We start from the raw sequence: 21,597 nt of genomic DNA, 5'->3' as shown, positions 1-21,597 counted from the left end.
CAAATAATCTCCTAGAAGTCATATATCATAGTATTGAGCTATTAAAAGTGTTCTAAGCATCTTATACTATTCATCTTTTCAAAACATTTTTAACATTTTTTCACACACATTGAGCCAAATTTGTGTTTATCTTCATAAGGGTGTCTGCATCTCTCTTTAGGTTCTTACATTGTATTTCGTAATCTAAGAGAGAGTTTGCTTTGTTGTTACACTTTCATAATCATTTTCATTGTAATGAGGTGAGGTTGGTACCGGTATTGTAAACAACCCAGTAAATGTGAGATTGGCACTTCAACAATCCGAGTGAAGTTGATAGTCCTTGTGAGAGGTTTGGTTATGACCTTGGTGAAAATTCCCCGAATGTACAATGGATTGATCAAGTCCATAACTTGATTCGATAGTAGAACTCAAAGCTCGCTCTAGTTTTGAAGACCAAGGACGTAGGTGACTTTAGTTTCACCAATCCTTGTAAATTCGAGAGTTTGATATTTCAATCCCTTAACTCATTGCATTACAATTATCTACTTTGATTTTACATTTGCTTCTTTATTTACTTGTCCTAAATTTCAATATTTGCATAAATAGATAACTTGAGTTTTAAATTTCCAAAATTAGTTTAAATTTCCAATTCACCCCCTGTTGAAAACATATCTTGGGCTAACACTTATTTGGCTGTTTCTCTTATCATTGGCAAGTTAGGCTTCAACCCATCCTTAGTACACACATATTCAAAATCTTTTGATATGTTTGGTCACCTTTATCATTCTCATAATCAAATCATTGAATTCGAAAATAAAGAGTCTTAGTAGCTGCACTTTTGTTGTAGGGTTCACTTTTAAAACAACTAGCCATAGCAAACAAGAGCATTGGTGGTGGTGTAGTGGTTGTACTTGCTGAAAAAAACAAGGAAGAAATGGAGATGGATGTATCAAAGCTCGAATTTAATTTTATGGGGACATCTGTTATATGAAGAAGTGGTAGTCCTCTTATATTGGCTGATTTAAAAAAGGTGCATAGACTTTTTACTGCTACGTTGTCTCTTTACTTGCTGTCAGTTTATCTAAGTATGTTTCTGCTTGAAGACTTTGCAAGTCATGATTGGGAAAAATAGGAAAACTAGCCATTGAGAAGATTGTTAGATATCATATGTTTATAATTTTCGAATCTTTTTAAATTATCATGGTTAGATATATGACCTACATGATGTAGTAACAGTGATATTTGTTCATGTGTATTTGTTGATTGTAAATCATTAGCTAAACCAGCTACTTTTGTAACCTTCAGTAAATGTTTAATCAATTTTGTTCCAAGTGTTTCTCATGTTATTTATACTGGTTAGTGTAAGCTCTTGGTTAGTAGATTTTTTTGCAAATTATTTTTCTCTAAAGCCAGTCTTATGTTATTTTTACAGCTGCATCAACAAATGGAAAAATGCTAACTTTCATTTCGAGGTATCAATTTTTTAAGCAGAGGAGGCTCAAACTATGTTTCAGCTAATAATTTTTTATTGGAATGTTTAGTGCTTCAGCAGAACTTTCAAAATGTTTGTCCTAAGTACCTTTTTTACATATATGAAGAGAGGTAACACAAGTAACCGGTTACTTTAGTCAGGCTTGGAAAAAAAAGTACAATCTAAAAAAATAAAAAAAATATTTATAATAAATAAAAAAAATTAATAACCACAATTCATATTACAAAAATAAATAAACTTTGCAAAATAACCACAGCAAAATTTAATATAAAAATAGTTATATAATATTAATATAAACAAAATCAATTCAGCTAAAAAATAATAATCAAATTACAAAAATACCTTTCTAATTTAATAAAAATTAATTAAGAGTAAAACTATAACATAATCCAATTTTTATATAAAAATATGGAAAACTAAATCCATAAAATTGAAAATTCTTAAAAAAACCCATAAAATAAGTTTTATTTTTAAAAAGAAAAACCATATTTTTGTAAACTTGATTCAAAGCATGTAATTTCCACATATATAAAAGACTGCTTAATATATATAAAATAACATATCCTATTTATATATATTAAAGATTGCTAGCAAGTTTTAATTTACATGATCTCATACCAGCACAACACAAGTTCCATAACCATGCCCAGTACAGTAGGTGCTAGTTCAGTCAATTTCAGTTTCTTTCTTTGGCTTACTAGAACTAGCTCCATAATCACCTGCTAAACAATTAGAAGTTAAATTCATATTATGGTAACCAAGCAAATTACATTTAGTCACATGAACTGAACACATGTGCTGCATCACTACTAGAGTTGTACACATTCACAACTAACCTTCACACCATTGGAGACCTTCATAATTAGTGCGGTGGACAATGTGAACTTGAAATGAAATTTGAGTCCCATTACGAAGCTCGAAAATGCAGACGTCACCAACTTCTAAATTATTGCCATTCACAAATTTGTGCCAACCACTACAGAGTCTAGCCACAGAATACCCACAATTTTGAATACTCATTTTAAGTTGCACAGACCAAACTTTACCATTTGGAACCGAAAGAACAGCATCACCTTGATCTTTAATGTATCTATAAGCAAATTTTCGTGGTATACTCTGCTCAAAAAAGACAGTGATAATTAGATTTTTCTAATCAACTCCATAAGTATGGTGAGAAGTAAAGTAGATCATATAGCGAGGCGCTTACAAAAAACTCAGCTCTGACATATGTTGGTTGCATAACAGTCTTGAAAAAAGGCCTTTCAGATTCAAAGGAAACTCTTGCAAAAATTCTAGCTTTTTCAATGGAAGTTATGTAAGGACTTTTTCTTCCCTTGCGAGCTAAAAAAAAGTGTAAAAAAACAAGTGAGAAAACATGTAGTCATGAAGAAAAATAGAGCAATATGTAGCTCTCTAAGTGTTAGTTACCAGTAGGACTTGTTCTTCTTATTCTCTTGTTGTGAGGCTGAGAACAAGGTAGGAATGAAGATTTCTCCCTTTTTTTGAAATTGGAGGAAGGTGAAAAATCATACAAGGTTTCGACATAATCATCTTCAACAACTTCCTCCTTAGGTGCTCGGAGTTCCAAATCAATGTTTTTAGAAGGATAATCTATCTCAGCAGTACTAGTATCACATATGACAACATGAAACTCAGATTTCCCAACATATTTAAAAATTAGCATGCTGCCTCTTTTTATGGAGTAATGCTTTGCGAATTCTGGCCAACCCTTCTCTAACCAAATCTTGCCCTCCTTTTTTGTCAGCTTCATTTTCCATTTCGAACCACATGGAAGCTTTATAAACACCGAATCGGATAAAGTTTTCCCACATCTCCTTATAAATTTGTGAGGAATTTGCTGCAAGAAAAAATAATAAACAGACCCAGATCTCTAGTGAAGTACATTTCTCAATCCAAGCTTAAGCAAAGATAGGACTGATATTACACAAAGGACTTCCCAGTTACCACTAAACCAGTATAAGCCATGAGAAATGCATGCATGCATGTGTTATGTGTAGTAACCAATATCTTTTTGATCATACATACATAAAAAGTCTTTATAGAGTGATGATCTACAAACTTTTTAACACCCAACTGCCCAAGTCATATATAAAATATTTATTACAAATAATGTTAAAATAAGAAGGTCAATATATTCTCATATAATCTCTTCCAGTTTAAGTCTAAAACAACACAATCCTAAGTGTACCCTTATACCACTAATTTTTTTGGTTTTGAATGAATAATGACTTTCTTACTGTGGTATAGAAGCAAAGACAAACAGACTCAAACTACTAGTAAAATATATAATAAGCGTAGATAAGTGATATTACATAAGAGGACTTCTCAGTTACCACTAAACCAGAGCATAAGCCAAGAGAAATGCATACATGTGTATAACAAGACTTCATAAAGTAATGATCTACCAGCTTTTTAAGGCCCTACTGCTAAGTTATGCAGAAAATATTTATCACAAATAAAGTTAAAATGAGAAGGGTCATATATTTTCACATAAACATGTCCTAAGTGTACATAAACAAACACACTTCTACCACTATACCATAAAATTTTGGTTTAGAATGAATGGTGACTTTTTTACTAGTATAAATTTATATATAGAGAAACATGATGTGTTTATTAAGAGAAAAGGAGAGATGAGTGCTTACAAGCATGTTCCTTTGAAGAGTCTCTTCAAGAATTATGTTGAAAAAGTGGGGAGTCGCAGATGAATATGGTTGCTGGCTAGTGTTTCCAACAGGTCCGCGAGACATAGTAGATCGATTGTCAAAAGACTGGAAAAATGATGAGTGCCTGAGAGAACATGCAAGTCAAGTCAGAGTTTAAAACGACCCCATGAATGAAGAGCTTCATCAAAATTAAAACCAAAACCAAAACCAAAAACAAGATTAAGATATCTTTAGTAATGCTAAAAATTTCGTACCCTTTGTGCAGTTTTCTATGATTTTGCATGCAAAAGGAAAAAAGAGGAAAGAAAAACAGACCTTTATGTAGTAGTTCGTCAGGAAACACTATCCATATGTACAAGGAAAAAAAATCTGTCGTTTTTGGGGAAGATGGAAGAGAAGAAGCAGTCAAACCTCAAACTCAAACTTTATGAGAGGAAGAGAGTCCCGTCCCCGTTTACTCATTCCATGTCAGTGTGTTGTCGTGTAAAAGAATCTGCTGCACCATTCTACTACGTCAGTGTGCTGTGTAAAAGATTCCTGCACTAAAGCAAGATATGACTTGGGAAAAGACAAAAGTGAAGTACGATACAGATACATGGAATGGAAGATATTGGGATATGATAAATCTTTGTTTACTCAAAATAGATAAAATAAGATCTTTGCTTAGATTCGGTGTTGTTAATCACTAGCCATAGACTTTACCTCACAAATTATCTTGCTTTATTTATATATATACATATATGTGCGTGTATTGTGGCTCAGCAACCTCAATGACAACAAGGCATTCTTCCTCTGCCTCCTCAATCTGCTCTGGCCAATGGCGAGCAAGGCAGAGGAGGTGGTAACCGACGCCGCAGTCATGGTGGTGGTGGTCAGGGGCAAAGGCATGATGCTAATGTCCTTCGGCTACGTCAACCTGTTCTCCCGGATCTTCATGAAGCTGCACCTCGTCCAATACACCTAACCACTACATCACCAACTCCCGAGTTACGCGATCCTCTTGGCGTTGAACTTTACCCGGTGCCGAACATAAAGTATGTCTATTATGGTGCTGAAGGTTTGCCCACGATAGTTTCTGCCATCTACTCCTCTTATTCCACTGCTTCCAGTAGTTTCGCACAGAGTGTTTGAGAGTCGGCAATCGGTTACGACTGTGCCACATTGATTTGTAGCCGGATACTTTCGTTGCACATAAATAACGCTCTTGATGAGACTGGATGAGGTGCGGTGTGTGAAGCAAGTTGCTTCTTTACGGCTCTAGGCCCCTCTGATGTTTGCCCAATATCTTGGGTGGCTTCGGCAACACAAGGGCTCCTTATGGAAGAAATGATGGCATCCCTGGCTGGTTTGGCCGAGTTGGGAAAGACACAACTCAGCTTCTTCTTTATCAGAAGTACCCTCGTCTCGACTTCTACGTTGCTCGGATCTACGCATCCCTGTTCCAAGGAGATAATCGAGAAAGGTGGTGGTTGCCCGACGACGCTGCAATCATTCCTAATAATATACACGGCTCAGTAGATGGACCGTTTCTCTCTATGCTTGGTTATGGACCCCGGGAGAACTTGTACCCTCAGCAGACTGGTTTTCTCAATTCTTCTGGGATGGTTTATGATCAAGCCTTCGCTTCTTCCAACCCCTCTATCCCTTTAAAAATCTCTCTTTTGATGGCAGTCCACAATGAACTCAATGCTGTCAATATTATGGAGCTCAGTCCTGTTCCCACACAGGTCTTCTTGGTACTCATGCGTATCATTACTTCTCAAGACTAACTCGAAAAGAACCACCATCATCAGAGGCATATATATCTTAACATGATATTAGAACCTCCTGTACTACATCCCAATGAAGCCAACTACTACTTTGGTGATTTGTATTTGTTACCATTGTCTTCAATGAGGCCAACAACTACTTTCGTGAATTGTATTTGTATTTACTAGTTTAAATTGTTTCCCAATGGCATCTATTTATGGCGAGAAAGATGTCCCATTTGAAAATATTTCAGAAACATCCAAATATTAAATCTTAGTAATGACATCAATTTGATGAACTTTATAAGTTGTCACGACAAGATAACAAAACAATATATCTTACCAAACGACAAACATAACCTTACATGGGACAAATATATCAAACAACGACAATATTGATTTTACAGTATATACATCTAATATGAGAAACAGGTGTTCTTTATATCTAAGTAAGCTTACACATATATTCATTTCAAAGGTCAGTAGTTTCATTACATGTTCGCATCTCATGAATCTGTTCCAATTTTCACTCTCTCATCTTCCTTTGGCTTGTTCTCACCTTCTACAGAGTTACTGTCTGAACACAAAATAGCAGTTATATGCTTTAGTACTACAAGTTACAATAATACTCATAAACTAAACTAAATAGAGTACTACATCAATGTTTTAAAAAAGTTCATAACTGACCTTGAGACCTTTGGTGTTATAAATCATCAGAAACGCGGACAATCAAAACTTGAAGCCAAATTTCAGTTCCGTTAAGAAGCTCGAATATACAGACATCACCCACTTCCAAATTGTTGTCTGCCATGAATTCTTTCCAACCATTAAAGATAACAGCTGAGGAATTCCCAGTTATGTAGCTCTTCCTCTTCCTTAATTGAGCAGACCAATATTGTCTACTATTTGGAATTGAAAGAACGACATCACCTTCATTCCTAATGTGTTTCTCAACTATGTCGAATGGTACATGCTGCCAAGAAAAGACAAGAAGGAAGATAATTTGATGCAATGACAGATAGTTACAAGTTTCTTCTCAATTGGAGTATATAGCAAGTCATTTAGATTATACAAAACTTACCACATGACACTTATTTGATGGTTGTATAACAATCTTGAAGAAAGACTTTCCATGTTCAATAGCATCTTTCTCAAGAACTTTAACTCTTTCATCGAAAGTCAAGGGAAATTTCTTTTCAACCAGTCGCGGCTCTGTTCTCTGACTTGATTTGCTTATATGTTGATGCATTTCAGGAGAACTATTGAGAAAGCTGGGTATTCTAGCTTCATTATGAGATGAAAAGGAACACGGGGTATAAGAAAAAATGTTTTAATCATGGGAAGAAATAGAATAGTTGTTAAAAGAAAAGGGATCATAACTTACATGTGTTCACAGAACCTTTTGAGCTTTCTCCAGCACGAAAAATTACCACCTCAAATGAAACATTTGTCTCCTTAATCAAAACAAACACAAGGACATCACCTACTTCTAAATTATTGTCCTGAACAAATGTTTTCCAACCACCTAGGAGTCTGGGTTTTGCTCTCTTATGTTCTCTATAAGTGTACTTCACTGGCCAAGTTTTCTTCACAATTGGAACTTTGAGGGTTACATCATAACATCTGTTGTTGAGATATGTGTTTGCAAACATGCATGAAAATGTCTGAAACAAAACGAAATGAAATAAGGACGCTAAGCGATATGAGAAAACATTCTGGAGACAAAAAATATATAATTTGTTCTATTAATGGTATTTAGCAAATATTGTATTGGTATAGCACTTTAGCAAGTTTACAATGGGAGCTTACCAATTTCTTACCAACGAGATAGTATGGTTGCATGACCACCTTATAAAATGGGTGTTCAGATTTAAAACCACTAGCCCTCTGCAGAGCTGCAAGTCTTTCATTTTGATCCAATGCTTTAATAATTTTAGGAATCCCATATTTCATCTTTTTTGTGGTGGTAGTGGCAGATTTATCTCTATTACTTTTCGAAGGTGAATCGAATTTCCCTACATAGAATGAAACATTGAAATCATAACATAAATCACTTCACATAGAACTCTATAAATTATTATAAGAGTAATTTCCCAAGCCTTCTTGTCTATTTTAGAATTCTTTGAGCTCCCTTTGATCATTGAATTCTCAACTATTATAGCACTATAATTAGTCTACTACTTTCAAACAAGATATGTTGCTTTGAGTTTTACCTGTAGAACTAGTTTTCATTCTCTTAGGAGGCTGAGAACATGAGGATTTTAGTCCTGTTTTGTGGCATGGAGAGATATCATCCAAGTTATCAATGCTGTCATCAATAACTTCCCTCTTGGGAGCTCGGAGTTCACCATCGATGTTAGACTTACCAAAATGAATAGGGATAGGAGGATAATCTATCTCTACAGTATTTGTATCAAATATTACAGCATAAATCTCAGAATTCCCATCATATCTAAAAGTTAGCATATAGCCTCTTTTTATAGCATAATGCTTCATAAATTCTGGCCAACCCTTTTGTAGCCAAAATTTCCCATTGTAATTTTCTAACTTCATTGTCCATTTGGAACCACATGGAAGTTTAACAGACACTGATTCAGTTAAAGTTTCTCCACATTTTTTCACAAAATATTGTGGAACCTGCTGCAAAGAAAATAGAATTTCCTTGAATAGCTACTAAAATGATTTTCTAAATTGATCTTAAATGCGAGATAATTAATCACTATCATGTCAAAAAAAAATTTAGAAGTATGGGACAAGCTTGTTATATGTAAGTATTTGCTACCAGTATGAGTATTTAATAGCTTGATAACTTTTCTCTAACTAATTCTATCACAAACTACAATAGATTCTCCTCTGCATAAGATTCACATCCCTAAAATTTTCAAAAACATAAACGAAATGAAATTTACCACTATGAACAAACTGGACAATGTTGTTGACAAATAACTTCCTTTTGCTTGAACAAATAAAGACAATTCAGAAACATGAACAAATTCTAAGTCGTAGTGCTACTAACAGTTAATGTTCACTCGAATGTTCAGCACTCTATTTGGTCAAAAAAGTGGAAGTATCATGTATGCTTTTCTACGAGAAAGAAATATAGTGAGAGATGCATGCAAGCTTACAATTTTGTTCTCTTTCAGAGTTTCTGTCAGAATTATCTTGAAAAAATGTGGATTCCCGGATGAAAACATGGGCTTTTGACTTAGCATCTGTTGACGGTGAGAACTCGTCAACGAAGTTAAGTTGGAAAAATTATCAAATTAAGATCGCTAATCGGAAAGCTGTAAAAACTTGAACAAAAACTGAGGAACAATGATGGATCAATAATGGAGAACTTAGTCTTTCATTCACACTTAAGCTTCTGCTACAGTAAAATTTCCAACCCCCCTTCAGGTGGCCTTGGAGTTCATTTTATAGTAAGCTCTAATGGCCTTAGGTACATAGTGGTCCAGGGGACCAAGTGGTACATCCGTACTGTATTAGGGGAGTGGCTTCAGAGGTTGTGGTTGTACATCCCGTACAGGAGCAGGTGTCAGGAGGATGTCTCCACTACTTGTCTGTACCCATGTCTGATGCGTGGTGGCAGGCGTATTGGCGCAGGAGGTAGTGGTGTCGGCTCTGACCTATGGCCGTAGACGTACGGACCATGATCCTTACCCCAGCAATCTCACTGGCACTGGTATCCGTACTTAGTACTTGGTCGTACAAATATGTCTCATTCGACTCGTACTGGATCTCCTAAGCATAGGGATCTCGAGGTGTAAGGAATGGGACCCTTGGTGCCTGTACCGGCCGTGGCGTTGAGTAGGAATCTTGGGTCCTTAGCACGAGATGCCCGAAGCACCCTAAGGTCACCCACGGGCGCGGGCGATAAGCGCGTGGCCTCGCTCTACGTCTTAGCGTGCGAGGCAAGATGCCTTTGGGCCCATACGTGTCAAGTGACGGGGTGTCGGCCTCCTGAGAAGATGGTGGGCTGATGGACCTCCCAGGGCGCGCGCGCGTGGGACCTTGCGCGGCCTCGCGCATGGGGCGCCGTTGACGGCCTCGCAGCCTCCCTCGGCCTCGCATGGTGGGAGTGGTCCAAGGGCCTCGCAGCCTCCCTCGGCCTCGCATGGTGGGAGTGGCCCAAGGGCCTCGCAGCCTCCCTCGGCCTCGCATGGTGGGAGTGGCCCAAGGGCCTCGCGAGACGGGGTGGCTTCGCCCATGTGATGGCCTCGCGAGACGGGTGGCTTTGCTCATGTGATGGCCTCGCGAGATGGGATGGCTTCGCCCATGTGATGGCCTCGCGGAATGGTGGCCTCGCGAGTCGGGGTGGCTTCGCCCATGATTGGCCTCGCCCATGTGGTGGCCTCGCGAGACGGGGTGGCTTCGCCCATGGTTGGCCTCGCCCATGTGGCGGTCTCGCGAGATGGTGGCCTCGCGAGATGGGGGTTCACGAGGCTACTGAGTCTTGGCACCCGTGCCTTGCCAATGTGGGCCACCTGGCATCGACTCCACGAGGAGCGTACCCAGACTCGTGTCGGGATGGTGCGATGGCTTGCCGAGACGACGGTGGCCTTAGGGCCCTGCCTCGGCCTTACATTTTCTCTTGATGAGATTATGAGCATCAACACTTGCCCCCTAGTCTAGGAGAGGGCCTTTAGGTGCTCTTGTAGACTATTCATCTTGGTTCCTATAAATAGGCCTTCATGCATGGCTTAATATTTACACCTTACTTCCTTGGCTTAGTGGTAGTTAGACCCTTGCTCCTTTCAAGAGGTAAAGGGTTCAATCCCCCACAACCACACTTTTTCCATAGTTTCATCACTTTTTCATTTTTTCATTTTTTTTTTTTTTACATATGAGCTAATTTCTTGGTGTGTATATTTTAGGACTAACACACGTTTCTGGTTAATTCTTGCAGACGCGCATTTTCGACGCTTTGGTGCTTTTCGCTTCCCGACCTTCTTTGGACCCCGACCTCGTTCTTTTAATCGCTTGAGGTATATTTTCTTTCCTCCTCCTTTTTAATTATTTATTACTTTTTTTTTTTTTTTACATCGGGTCCAAACTAGCAGTACTCGGGGTGGGGTACATTAGTCCGAGCTTGTAGTGAGTTTGACCATATGCACGCCCCTCCTCCCTTTTTTTTTATATATACCCTGTAGTAGTCCATTTAGAGCGTTTGCATCTAGAGGTATTAAGCCTATTCCTTTGTGTTTTGTAACCTTCCCCTCGTTTATACGTGAGCCCCTTTTTGCTGTTGGGACATGGTTTCATGGCCAGTGACGGCCCGTCCGACATACCCCCAAGGGTTGAGTTTATTGACCTGTCCTCAGACTCAGAGTCCCCTGAGGGCAACCCTTACCAGGACTATGATTCTTTGAGGCAAGCCCGCATCCGCCACCTTGAGTGCATGGCTGATCTTAGGCGTAAAATTTGGGTGGTAGAGAGCGAAATTGATTCGGTGTCGAGGGGAGATGGAGGACCTTCACCCCTGGGCCTTAGTGACCATATAGCGCGTCTTAGGACGACCCTTTTCGAATTGCGGTGGGAGTTAGAATTTATGGAGGGACACATTCCGCCAGAACCTCCCACTCCTTCCTCGTCTAATGACAGTCATGGGGCCGCTAGCTCCTGTCCCCAGCCCCTAGTTTCAGTTTATCCTAGCTTAGCGCTTCCGCCATCGCTCCCTCGATGGAAAACTCTTGCTAGGAAGAAAAAATGGAGGGTTAAGTGTTCTGCCTCTTCCTCACATATTTCTTTTGATTTTGCAGATATGCCGAGAGCACGCAGACAGGTGTCTGTCCAGGAAGAGGACGACACCCCTCTACTGGCATCCAGCCTAGTGTCCCATGTGTCTTCGAACAAACTGAAGGGGATAGTGAAGCACTATCGCATTGCTCCGGAATACGCCCTATACGCTCCTAAGGAGACCTGCCGGGCCGACCGCCCTGAGATGGGTTTTGTGGCTTTGAGCGAGAAAATTTTGAAGGCGGGTGGCACCATTCATTTGCACCCGTTCTTTGTGGCGGTTCTTAACTACTTCGACTTGGCCTTTCTTCAACTGTCACCCAACAGTTGGTTGACTTTAAGTTGTCTTTTCATATGGTTCAAGCAGAATGTCGACCGCGCCCCGACGGCGCAAGAGGTGCATACCCTGTACAACCTCATGGCGGTGCACAAGTCCAAGGGCTTCTTCTACCTGCAGAAGGCCAACAACGATCTCCCCTTGATAGAGGGCTCAGTGTCCAACCCAGGGCTTTGGAAGCAAGACTTTTTCTGGGTAAAGGGCCCTCTCTCAGTTCATGAGGACTTTCGCTCCGGCCCTAGTAAGTACCTTGGTCCTTCTTTTTTTTTTTTCTTATTAGAACTTACTGTTTCGTACCTTTGCTTGTGCTGACATTGGCGTGGATCATGCAGAGCAATTCGCTAATCCTTCGGTCATTGGGACAGAGGCGGCGGCTATAAGCAACCTTATAGATGCAGATGCCGCCCTGAAGAAGGCGGCGGTCCTATTTACTGTGACGAACCTTACCCTCCACCAGCTGTCCCCGGTTTTTGACCCCAAGTTCCTGTGGTCAATTACTGTGCCTAAGAAGGCTACGGCTACGCCGGTTGAGCCGTCCCTACACGATGGTGAGGCCGAGGAGGAGATGGAGGATGCCCCCCCGTTCCCCGGGGGATGCCCTCCCTATGGCCCACATGACCAGGGCATGGCTTTTCAATCTCTGGACCCGCAGGCCGCAGCGGGATGTTACGCCCCTCCTGGCCTTGATGACATGGACGTCTTCCCTCAGGTCCCTCATGATATTGGCATACCAGACGCTGATTATGTCGACCTCGCGGAGCCCCCTTCTAAAGCACCAGAGTCCCAGTTTTTTCCCTTCTCTGCGCCTCCTCCTGCTTCGGCGAGTGGGTCATCCGTTCCTGTCCAACCAGATGTTCCTAGCGTGGAGGCAGAGCCTTGGGTGACTAGGATGGCCTCAGTTTATGGGCAGCGTTTCGTTCCAATAGCCGCGAGTCTCCCTGTCTCCGACTGGAGGGGCCTAGGGAACGTGACTCAACCAGACCTCGGGGAGATGCTAAGGCGCGTCGCAGCTTGGTTGAGACCTTGCACCTTGCGTTGATTAGTATTATGCATAGATGCACATGTGTTTTTCTTTTTGTTACTTATCGCTGATGCCATTAATTTTCTTGTGCAGGTCTACATCGTGTCTCTTCGGCATGCTGACTCGTCCGGCGTCCTCTCCGCATCTACCACTGAGAGGGACGACCTCATAGTCCAGGTCCAGGAGCTCGAAAATGAGCTTAGCGCAACCAAGGTCCAATTGTCAAAGGCCCGGACTAAGTATGCCAAGTTGGACTCGAAGAATGAGAAGCTGAAGGCCAAGATCAAGGAGCTGAAGGGCAAAGCTAAATGCTTGGAGCGCGAGCTCCGGGGGGCCAAGGCCGCTGCGTCCGGGTCGCAGGAGATGGTTACTCAAATGGGGACTGAAGTTGAGGCCCTTAGGGCTGAACTACAGTCGGCTCAGGAGAAGGTCGCTTCCTTGGAGGCGGAGAGGGTCATAACCAAGCGCAAGTCTATAGACCGGGCTCTTTACAATGTGTGGAAGCAGGATCCCAACTTCGACTTCTCCTCTTTTGGCGAGCAGGCCGTTGCCCGAGCGGCCTGGTGGAGTGCCCACTACGGGAGGCCTTGAAATAGTCTCGCTCCTATTTGTATGAGACCGTTTATTATGAATATGATGAATGGAACTACATGTTGTGGGTAAAACTGTTCAACCTCATGTATTATTTTCCTTCACTACGTGGGCATCAGCCAAAGTGCCTGCCGAAATAAATTTTACTAGACACTTGGGGGGCAGGATAGGAGACGACAGCAGGCAGCTAGCAAAGGGAACCTAAAAAGGGCCCTATATCAAAGGATCCTAAAAAGGGACCCCTTGCCCTCCTAAAAACGAGGCCCCTAAAAGGGACCCCCTACCAAGAAGATCCCTTGCCCTCCTAAAAACGAGGCCCCTAAAAGGGACCCTCTACCAAGAGGACCCCTGGCCTTCCTAAAAAAAAAAAGGGGCCCTCTATCAAGAGGAAGTGACCCAAAACCAAAAAGACCCCCTATACTAGGGCCTTCAACGAAGTCCTTACAAGGCACCCCTTGGGATCGTAAGGATTAGCTACCCTTATGAACACCAAGGGAGGCCATAGAGACTTACAAAAAAAAACGCATGGTGACGACAATAATAATAAGTCTAGAGCAGCCACCAAGCTGCCTAGCCAAAAAGGGTCCCAAAGGAGACCCTTGCAAAAATAGTACTATGAATAACGACGAGAAGGACGCTTCTCGCAAAGAAATAATAAGCGCGCGCAAGAAAAACATAAAAGGATAACTACGACCCAAGGGGTCAAAATATCCTTATGAAAGCAACTAAGAGGCACCAAAAGAAGTCCCAGTGAACCCTTTCACATGGGCTCCAAATGACCTCCAGCCTGATAGATAAAAGAGGGGAACCAACTAAACCCCGGGCTTAAAAGGGCCTCGAATGCAATAGAACAAGAGATAAACAGCAACATATGTATTTATACATTAAAAAAAAAAAAGAGTTATCGAGATAATACAAGAGTTACTAACAGAAAAGTAGCACTGGTAATGATGTTACAAAATAAAAAGAAAAAGAAAACAAAAAAGGAGCGAGACTATTTCAAGGCCTCCCGTAGTGGGCACTCCACCAGGCCGCTCGGGCAACGGCCTGCTCGCCAAAAGAGGAGAAGTCGAAGTTGGGATCCTGCTTCCACACATTGTAAAGAGCCCGGTCTATAGACTTGCGCTTGGTTATGACCCTCTCCGCCTCCAAGGAAGCGACCTTCTCCTGAGCCGACTGTAGTTCAGCCCTAAGGGCCTCAACTTCAGTCCCCATTTGAGTAACCATCTCCTGCGACCCGGACGCAGCGGCCTTGGCCCCCCGGAGCTCGCGCTCCAAGCATTTAGCTTTGTCCTTCAGCTCCTTGATCTTGGCCTTCAGCTTCTCATTCTTCTAGTCCAACTTGGCATACTTAGTCCGGGCCTTTGACAATTGGACCTTGGTTGCGCTAAGCTCATTTTCAAGCTCCTGGACCTGGACTATGAGGTCGTCCCTCTCAGTGGTAGATGCGGAGAGGACGCCGGACGAGTCAGCATGCCGAAGAGACACGATGTAGACCTGCACAAGAAAATCAATGGCATCAGCGATAAGTAACAAAAAGAAAAACACATGTGCATCTATGCATAATACTAATCAACGCAAGGTGCAAGGTCTCACCCAAGCTGCGGCGCGCCTTAGCATCTCCCCGAGGTCTGGTTGAGTCACGTTCCCTAGGCCCCTCCAGTCGGAGACAGGGAGACTCGCGGCTATTGGAACGAAACGCTGCCCATAAACTGAGGCCATCCTAGTCACCCAAGGCTCTGCCTCCACGCTAGGAACATCTGGTTGGACAGGAACGGATGACCCACTCGCCGAAGCAGGAGGAGGCGCAGAGAAGGGAAAAAACTGGGACTCTGGTGCTTTAGAAGGGGGCTCCGCGAGGTCGACATAATCAGCGTCTGGTATGCCAATATCATGAGGGACCTGAGGGAAGATGTCCATGCCATCAAGGCCAGGAGGGGCGTAACATCCCGCTGCGGCCTGCGGGTCCAGAGATTGAAAAGCCATGCCCTGGTCATGTGGGCCATAGGGAGGGCATCCCCCGGGGAACGGGGGGGCATCCTCCATCTCCTCCTCGGTCTCACCATCGTGTAGGGACGACTCAACCGGCGTAGCCGTAGCCTTCTTAGGCACAGTAATTGACCACAGGAACTTGGGGTCAGAAACCGGGGACAGCTGGTGGAGGGTAAGGTTCGTCACAGTAAATAGGACCGCCGCCTTCTTCAGGGCGGCATCTGCATCTATAAGGTTGTTTATAGCCGCCGCCTCTGTCCCAATGACCGAAGGATTAGCGAATTGCTCTGCATGATCCACGCCAATGTCAGCACAAGCAAAGGTACGAAACAGTAAGTTCTAATAAGAAAAAAAAAAAAAAAGGACCAAGGTACTTACTAGGGCCGGAGCGAAAGTCCTCATGAACTGAGAGAGGGCCCTTTACCCAGAAAAAGTCTTGCTTCCAAAGCCCTGGGTTGGACACTGAGCCCTCTATCAAGGGGAGATCGTTGTTGGCCTTCTGCAGGTAGAAGAAGCCCTTGGACTTGTGCACCGCCATGAGGTTGTACAGGGTATGCACCTCTTGCGCCGTCGGGGCGCGGTCGACATTCTGCCTGAACCATATGAAAAGACAACTTAAAGTCAACCAACTGTTGGGTGACAGTTGAAGAGGGGCCAAGTCGAAGTAGTTAAGAACCGCCACAAAGAACGAGTGCAAAGGAATGGTGCCACCCGCCTTCAAAATTTGCTCGCTCAAAGCCACAAAACCCATCTCAGGGCGGTCGGCCCGGCAGGTCTCCTTAGGAGCGTATAGGGCGTATTCCGGAGCAATGCGATAGTGCTTCACTATCCCCTTCAGTTTGTTCGAAGACACATGGGACACTAGGCTGGATGCCAGTAGAGGGGTGTCGTCCTCTTCCTGGACAGACACCTGTCTGCGTGCTCTCGGCATATCTGCAAAATCAAAAGAAATATGTGAGGAAGAGGCAGAACACTTAACCCTCCATTTTTTCTTCCTAGCAAGAGTTTTCCATCGAGGGAGCGATGGCGGAAGCGCTAAGCTAGGATAAACTGAAACTAGGGGCTGGGGACAGGAGCTAGCGGCCCCATGACTGTCATTAGACGAGGAAGGAGTGGGAGGTTCTGGCGGAATGTGTCCCTCCATAAATTCTAACTCCCACCGCAATTCGAAAAGGGTCGTCCTAAGACGCGCTATATGGTCACTAAGGCCCAGGGGTGAAGGTCCTCCATCTCCCCTCGACACCGAGTCAATTTCGCTCTCTACCACCCAAATTTTACGCCTAAGATCAGCCATGCACTCAAGGTGGCGGATGCGGGCTTGCCTCAATGAATCATAGTCCTGGTAAGGGTTGCCCTCAGGGGACTCTGAGTCTGAGGACAGGTCAATAAACTCAACCCTTGGGGGTATGTCGGACGGGCCGTCACTGGCCATGAAACCACGTCCCAACAGCAAAAAGGGGCTCACGTATAAACGAGGGGAAGGCTACAAAACACAAAGGAATAGGCTTAATACCTCTAGATGCAAACGCCCTAAATGGACTACTACAGGGTATATATAAAAAAAAAAAGGGAGGAGGGGCGTGCATATGGTCAAACTCACTACAAGCTCGGACTAATGTACCCCACCCCGAGTACTGCTAGTTTGGACCCGATGTAAAAAAAAAAAAAAAGTAATAAATAATTAAAAAGGAGGAGGAAAGAAAATATACCTCAAGCGATTAAAAGAACGAGGTCGGGGTCCAAAGAAGGTCGGGAAGCGAAAAGCACCAAAGCGTCGAAAATGCGCGTCTGCAAGAATTAACCAGAAACGTGTGTTAGTCCTAAAATATACACACCAATAAATTAGCTCATATGTAAAAAAAAAAAAATGAAAAAATGAAAAAGTGATGAAACTATGGAAAAAGTGTGGTTGTGGGGGATTGAACCCTTTACCTCTTGAAAGGAGCAAGGGTCTAACTACCACTAAGCCAAGGAAGTAAGGTGTAAATATTAAGCCATGCATGAAGGCCTATTTATAGGAACCAAGATGAATAGTCTACAAGAGCACCTAAAGACCCTCTCCTAGACTAGGGGGGCGAGTGTTGATGATCATAATCTCATCAAGAGAAAATGTAAGGCCGAGGCAGGGCCCTAAGGCCACCGTCGTCTCGGCAAGCCATCGCACCATCCCGACACGAGTCTGGGTACGCTCCTCGTGGAGTCGATGCCAGGTGGCCCACATTGGCAAGGCACGGGTGCCAAGACTCAGTAGCCTCGTGAACCCCCATCTCGCGAGGCCACCATCTCGCGAGACCGCCACATGGGCGAGGCCAACCATGGGCGAAGCCACCCCGTCTCGTGAGGCCACCATCTCGCGAGGCCAATCATGGGCGAAGCCACCCCGTCTCGCGAGGCCATCACATGGGCGAAGCCATCCCATCTCGCGAGGCCATCACATGAGCAAAGCCACCCGTCTCGCGAGGCCACCATTCCGCGAGGCCATCACATGGGCGAAGCCACCCCGTCTCGCGAGGCCATCACATGGGCGAAGCCACCCCATCTCGCGAGGCCACCATTCCGCGAGGCCATCACATGGGCGAAGCCATCCCATCTCGCGAGGCCATCACATGAGCAAAGCCATCCCATCTCGCGAGGCCATCACATGAGCAAAGCCACCCGTCTCGCGAGGCCACCATCTCGCGAGGCCATCACATGGGCGAAGCCACCCCGTCTCGCGAGGCCCTTGGGTCACTCCCACCATGCGAGGCCGAGGGAGGCTGCGAGGCCCTTGGACCACTCCCACCATGCGAGGCCGAGGGAGGCTGCGAGGCCGTCAACGGCGCCCCATGTGCGAGGCCGCGCAAGGTCCCACGCGCGCGCGCCCCGGGAGGTCCATCAGCCCACCATCTTCTCAGGAGGCCGACACCCCGTCACTTGACACGTATGGGCCCAAAGGCATCTTGCCTCGCACGCTAAGACGTAGAGCGAGGCCACGCGCTTATCGCCCGCGCCCGTGGGTGACCTTAGGGTGCTTCGGGCATCTCGTGCTAAGGACCCAAGATTCCTACTCAACGCCACGGCCGGTACAAGCACCAAGGGTCCCATTCCTTACACCTCGAGATCCCTATGCTTAGGAGATCCAGTACGAGTCGAATGAGACATATTTGTACGACCAAGTACTAAGTACGGATACCAGTGCCAGTGAGATTGCTGGGGTAAGGATCATGGTCCGTACGTCTACGGCCATAGGTCAGAGCCGACACCTCTACCTCCTGCGCCAATACGCCTGCCACCACGCATCAGACATGGGTACAGACAAGTAGTGGAGACATCCTCCTGACACCTGCTCCTGTACGGGATGTACAACCACAACCTCTGAAGCCACTCCCCTAATACAGTACGTATGTACCACTTGGTCCCCTGGACCACTATGTACCTAAGGCCATTAGAGCCTACTATAAAATGAACTCCAAGGCCACCTGAAGGGGGGTTGGAAATTTTACTGTAGCAGAAGCTTAAGTGTGAATGAAAGACTAAGTTCTCCATTATTGATCCATCATTGTTCCTGAGTTTTTGTTCAAGTTTTTACAGCTTTCCGATTAGCGATCTTCATTTGATAATTTTTCCAACTTAACTTCGTTGACGAGTTCTCACCGTCAACAGCATCTTTGACCTTCAAAATCAAAAGCTTTGGCTTGAGGTTGAGGTGACGATTATGTATCAAGACTATGAACAGTTAGTCAGACACAAACAAAATGTAGCCATATCCATGTAGGAGCAGTGCTGAAGAGAGGCTCTTCCTTCCGATGACTAAAATGATTCCTTAATCAAAGCTATTAAAACAATTGAAAATCAAAGTTATCTTTAGTGCTAAAATGAAGCTACATTCAGACTAGTATGGTAAGGAACAGAACAGGAAAAACAAAACAGTACGGTTTCAAATTTTAATGGAGAAGGGAGCCTTTGGTAAACCTTTATCTAATGTTGGACATCTGGACATTGGTAAGAGAACCAGTAGTGTCTTTGTGCATTGGAATTTATTCTGTATAATAAAAGAATGTCCACACTAGACATAGTAACTAATACAAATACAAGTGTGCGCTATATGATAATTTGTTTCGTTCACATTTTATGTATCTCAAAAGTTTCCCCACATTTTCTATAAATTTATGGGGAATTTGCTGCAAAACGAAAAGATAATGATACACACTAACAGAGAGAATAGCTAGATTGAATTTTTATTGATACCAAAACCAGGTTACAAAGCTCTCCAAGCCTTTGAGACACTTGGATATCTCCCAAAGAGTCTTCACTCTCCATAACAATACAAATAATCAGATGACTAATTCAGAGAGATTAACTACTATATAGACTAGGTCTCTCTCCTACTAGAACTTAACCAAATAACTACTCCACTGATTAAAAATACAACTCAGCCAATTAGGAAAATACAACTCAGCAACAACTTCTAATTACTTGTGACCTATTGTGCCTGAATGTGTTAGCCATATTAGGCACATATTTGAGGCCTAACAGATAAACAGCAAAGATAAGACTGATATATGTAAAGATTATATAAGCAAAAGTAGTAGTTTATCCTTTTTTTTTTTAGGCTTGCATAACTCAGTTAGTTAGGTTTCCAACTGTTTTGTATTCTTTCTAATTGTATTTATGTTAGTTTGTTATGAGCTGATTTCTTTAAGTGTTAGTCTATAAATACAAGTCTATGAATATGATCACAATATACAAAGATCATACTTTTGCTTCAAATCTCTCTGCTTCTCTTCTTACAGTTCTTCAAGGTTTCTTGCTCTAGTTCCAGTTTCCCTTCCACATAAAATGAAAGGGATTCATTCCCAGCTACCAGTAAACCAAGCCATGAGAAATGTATACATGACAACCCAATATCTTGTATGATAATACATAAAAGAACTTTCATAGACTAATGATATACAAGTTTTTCAAGGCCCAGCTACCAGGTCATATAGAAAGTATTTGTCACAGATAAAGTTAAATGACTAGGTCGATAAGTGTACATGAACAAACACATTCCCTCCACTTTTTGGCTTAAAATGAATGATGACTTTCTTAATGGTATAGAATCATATATAGAGAAACATGATGTGATAATACACGTATTTTTTTTTCTTGACTAAAAGAAAAAGAGAGATGAATGCTTACAAGCAAGTTCCCTTGAAGAATCTGTTCAAGAATAATCTTGAAAAAGTGAGGAGTCCCAGACGAAAATGTTTGCTTGCTAGTGTCTCCAACAGGTCCACGAGACATATATAGTTGATAAACTTCAAAAAGATTAGAAAATGAAGAGTGGCTGAGAGAAAATGCTAGTCAAATGACTCAAATCAAAGAGTTTAAAACGATCTCATGAATGAAGCTTCATCAAAATAAAAAAACAAATCCAAAAACAAGAGTGATATATCTTTAATGCTAAAATTAACATACCTTTTATGTAGTTCGTAAATACAGTAAGGCCGGTCACCAAACTCATTTCTTTTCGAAAGAAAAAGAAAAAGAAAAACTGTCGTTTTTGGTGCAGATGAGAGAGAAGAAACCAGTCAATAAACTTTATAGGGAAGAGAGCTACCGTTTACTCATTCTATGTCAGTGTGTTGTCTTAAAGATTTGCACTAAAGTTGCTTTGGCTTGAGCTTAGGTGAGGATTATAGGCAGAAACAAAGTGTAGCCAAATTCATATAGCAGTGCAAAAGAGAGGCTCTTCTTTCCGATAACTAAACTGACCCCTAATCAAAGCTATACATAAAAAACGTATGAAAAATATAAAAAGTGAAGCTACATTGAAATTAGCTGGTAAAGGTACAGGAAAAACAGTGGTTTCAATTTTATAGAGAAAATAGTATTTGGTAAAAGTGTCTTTGTGCATTGGACTTTATGCAGACTAAAATAATGTCTCAGTGGACGTGGTAACTTGTACAATTACACATGTGGGGTTACATGATATTTTGTTTTTGAAAGATTCTAATAATTTAATAAATCTTTTTGTATTTTGTATTAATGTG

The 21,597-nt window shown here is 42.7% G+C and overlaps 2 protein-coding genes across 4 annotated transcripts; both read right to left on the bottom strand.

Moving 5' to 3' along the window:
- Positions 1 to 1,959: 1,959 nt before the first annotated feature.
- Positions 1,960 to 6,134, bottom strand: LOC133811928 (B3 domain-containing transcription factor VRN1-like). Its single transcript, XM_062246232.1, has 7 exons — positions 4,861 to 6,134; positions 4,474 to 4,700; positions 4,138 to 4,282; positions 2,900 to 3,329; positions 2,679 to 2,812; positions 2,308 to 2,587; positions 1,960 to 2,190 (listed from the first exon to the last, which is right to left on the bottom strand). The coding sequence occupies exons 3-7, from the start codon at positions 4,240 to 4,242 to the stop codon at positions 2,138 to 2,140; spliced, it is 1,002 nt and encodes a 333-aa protein (XP_062102216.1). The 5' UTR covers positions 4,243 to 4,282; positions 4,474 to 4,700; positions 4,861 to 6,134; the 3' UTR covers positions 1,960 to 2,137.
- Positions 6,135 to 6,228: 94 nt separating this feature from the next.
- Positions 6,229 to 21,311, bottom strand: LOC133811866 (B3 domain-containing transcription factor VRN1-like). 3 transcript variants are annotated; one of them, XM_062246227.1, is made up of 8 exons: positions 21,023 to 21,311; positions 20,744 to 20,862; positions 8,120 to 8,546; positions 7,716 to 7,921; positions 7,291 to 7,570; positions 6,988 to 7,190; positions 6,594 to 6,879; positions 6,229 to 6,483 (listed from the first exon to the last, which is right to left on the bottom strand). In XM_062246227.1, exons 1-7 carry the CDS (start codon positions 21,066 to 21,068, stop codon positions 6,610 to 6,612), a joined length of 1,551 nt encoding a protein of 516 aa, XP_062102211.1. In that variant the 5' UTR covers positions 21,069 to 21,311; the 3' UTR covers positions 6,229 to 6,483; positions 6,594 to 6,609. The 3 variants fall into 3 exon arrangements, with proteins under 3 accessions (XP_062102211.1, XP_062102212.1, XP_062102213.1); XM_062246228.1 differs by lacking the exons at positions 20,744 to 20,862; positions 21,023 to 21,311 and adding an exon at positions 9,032 to 9,158; XM_062246229.1 differs by lacking the exons at positions 20,744 to 20,862; positions 21,023 to 21,311 and adding an exon at positions 9,032 to 9,158 and having other exon boundaries at positions 8,120 to 8,543.
- Positions 21,312 to 21,597: the final 286 nt, after the last annotated feature.

This window comes from Humulus lupulus, chromosome 1 (genome assembly GCF_963169125.1).
Source record: "Humulus lupulus chromosome 1, drHumLupu1.1, whole genome shotgun sequence".
NCBI lineage: Eukaryota > Viridiplantae > Streptophyta > Magnoliopsida > Rosales > Cannabaceae > Humulus > Humulus lupulus.
This window is presented reverse-complemented; position numbering and strand designations above follow the sequence as displayed.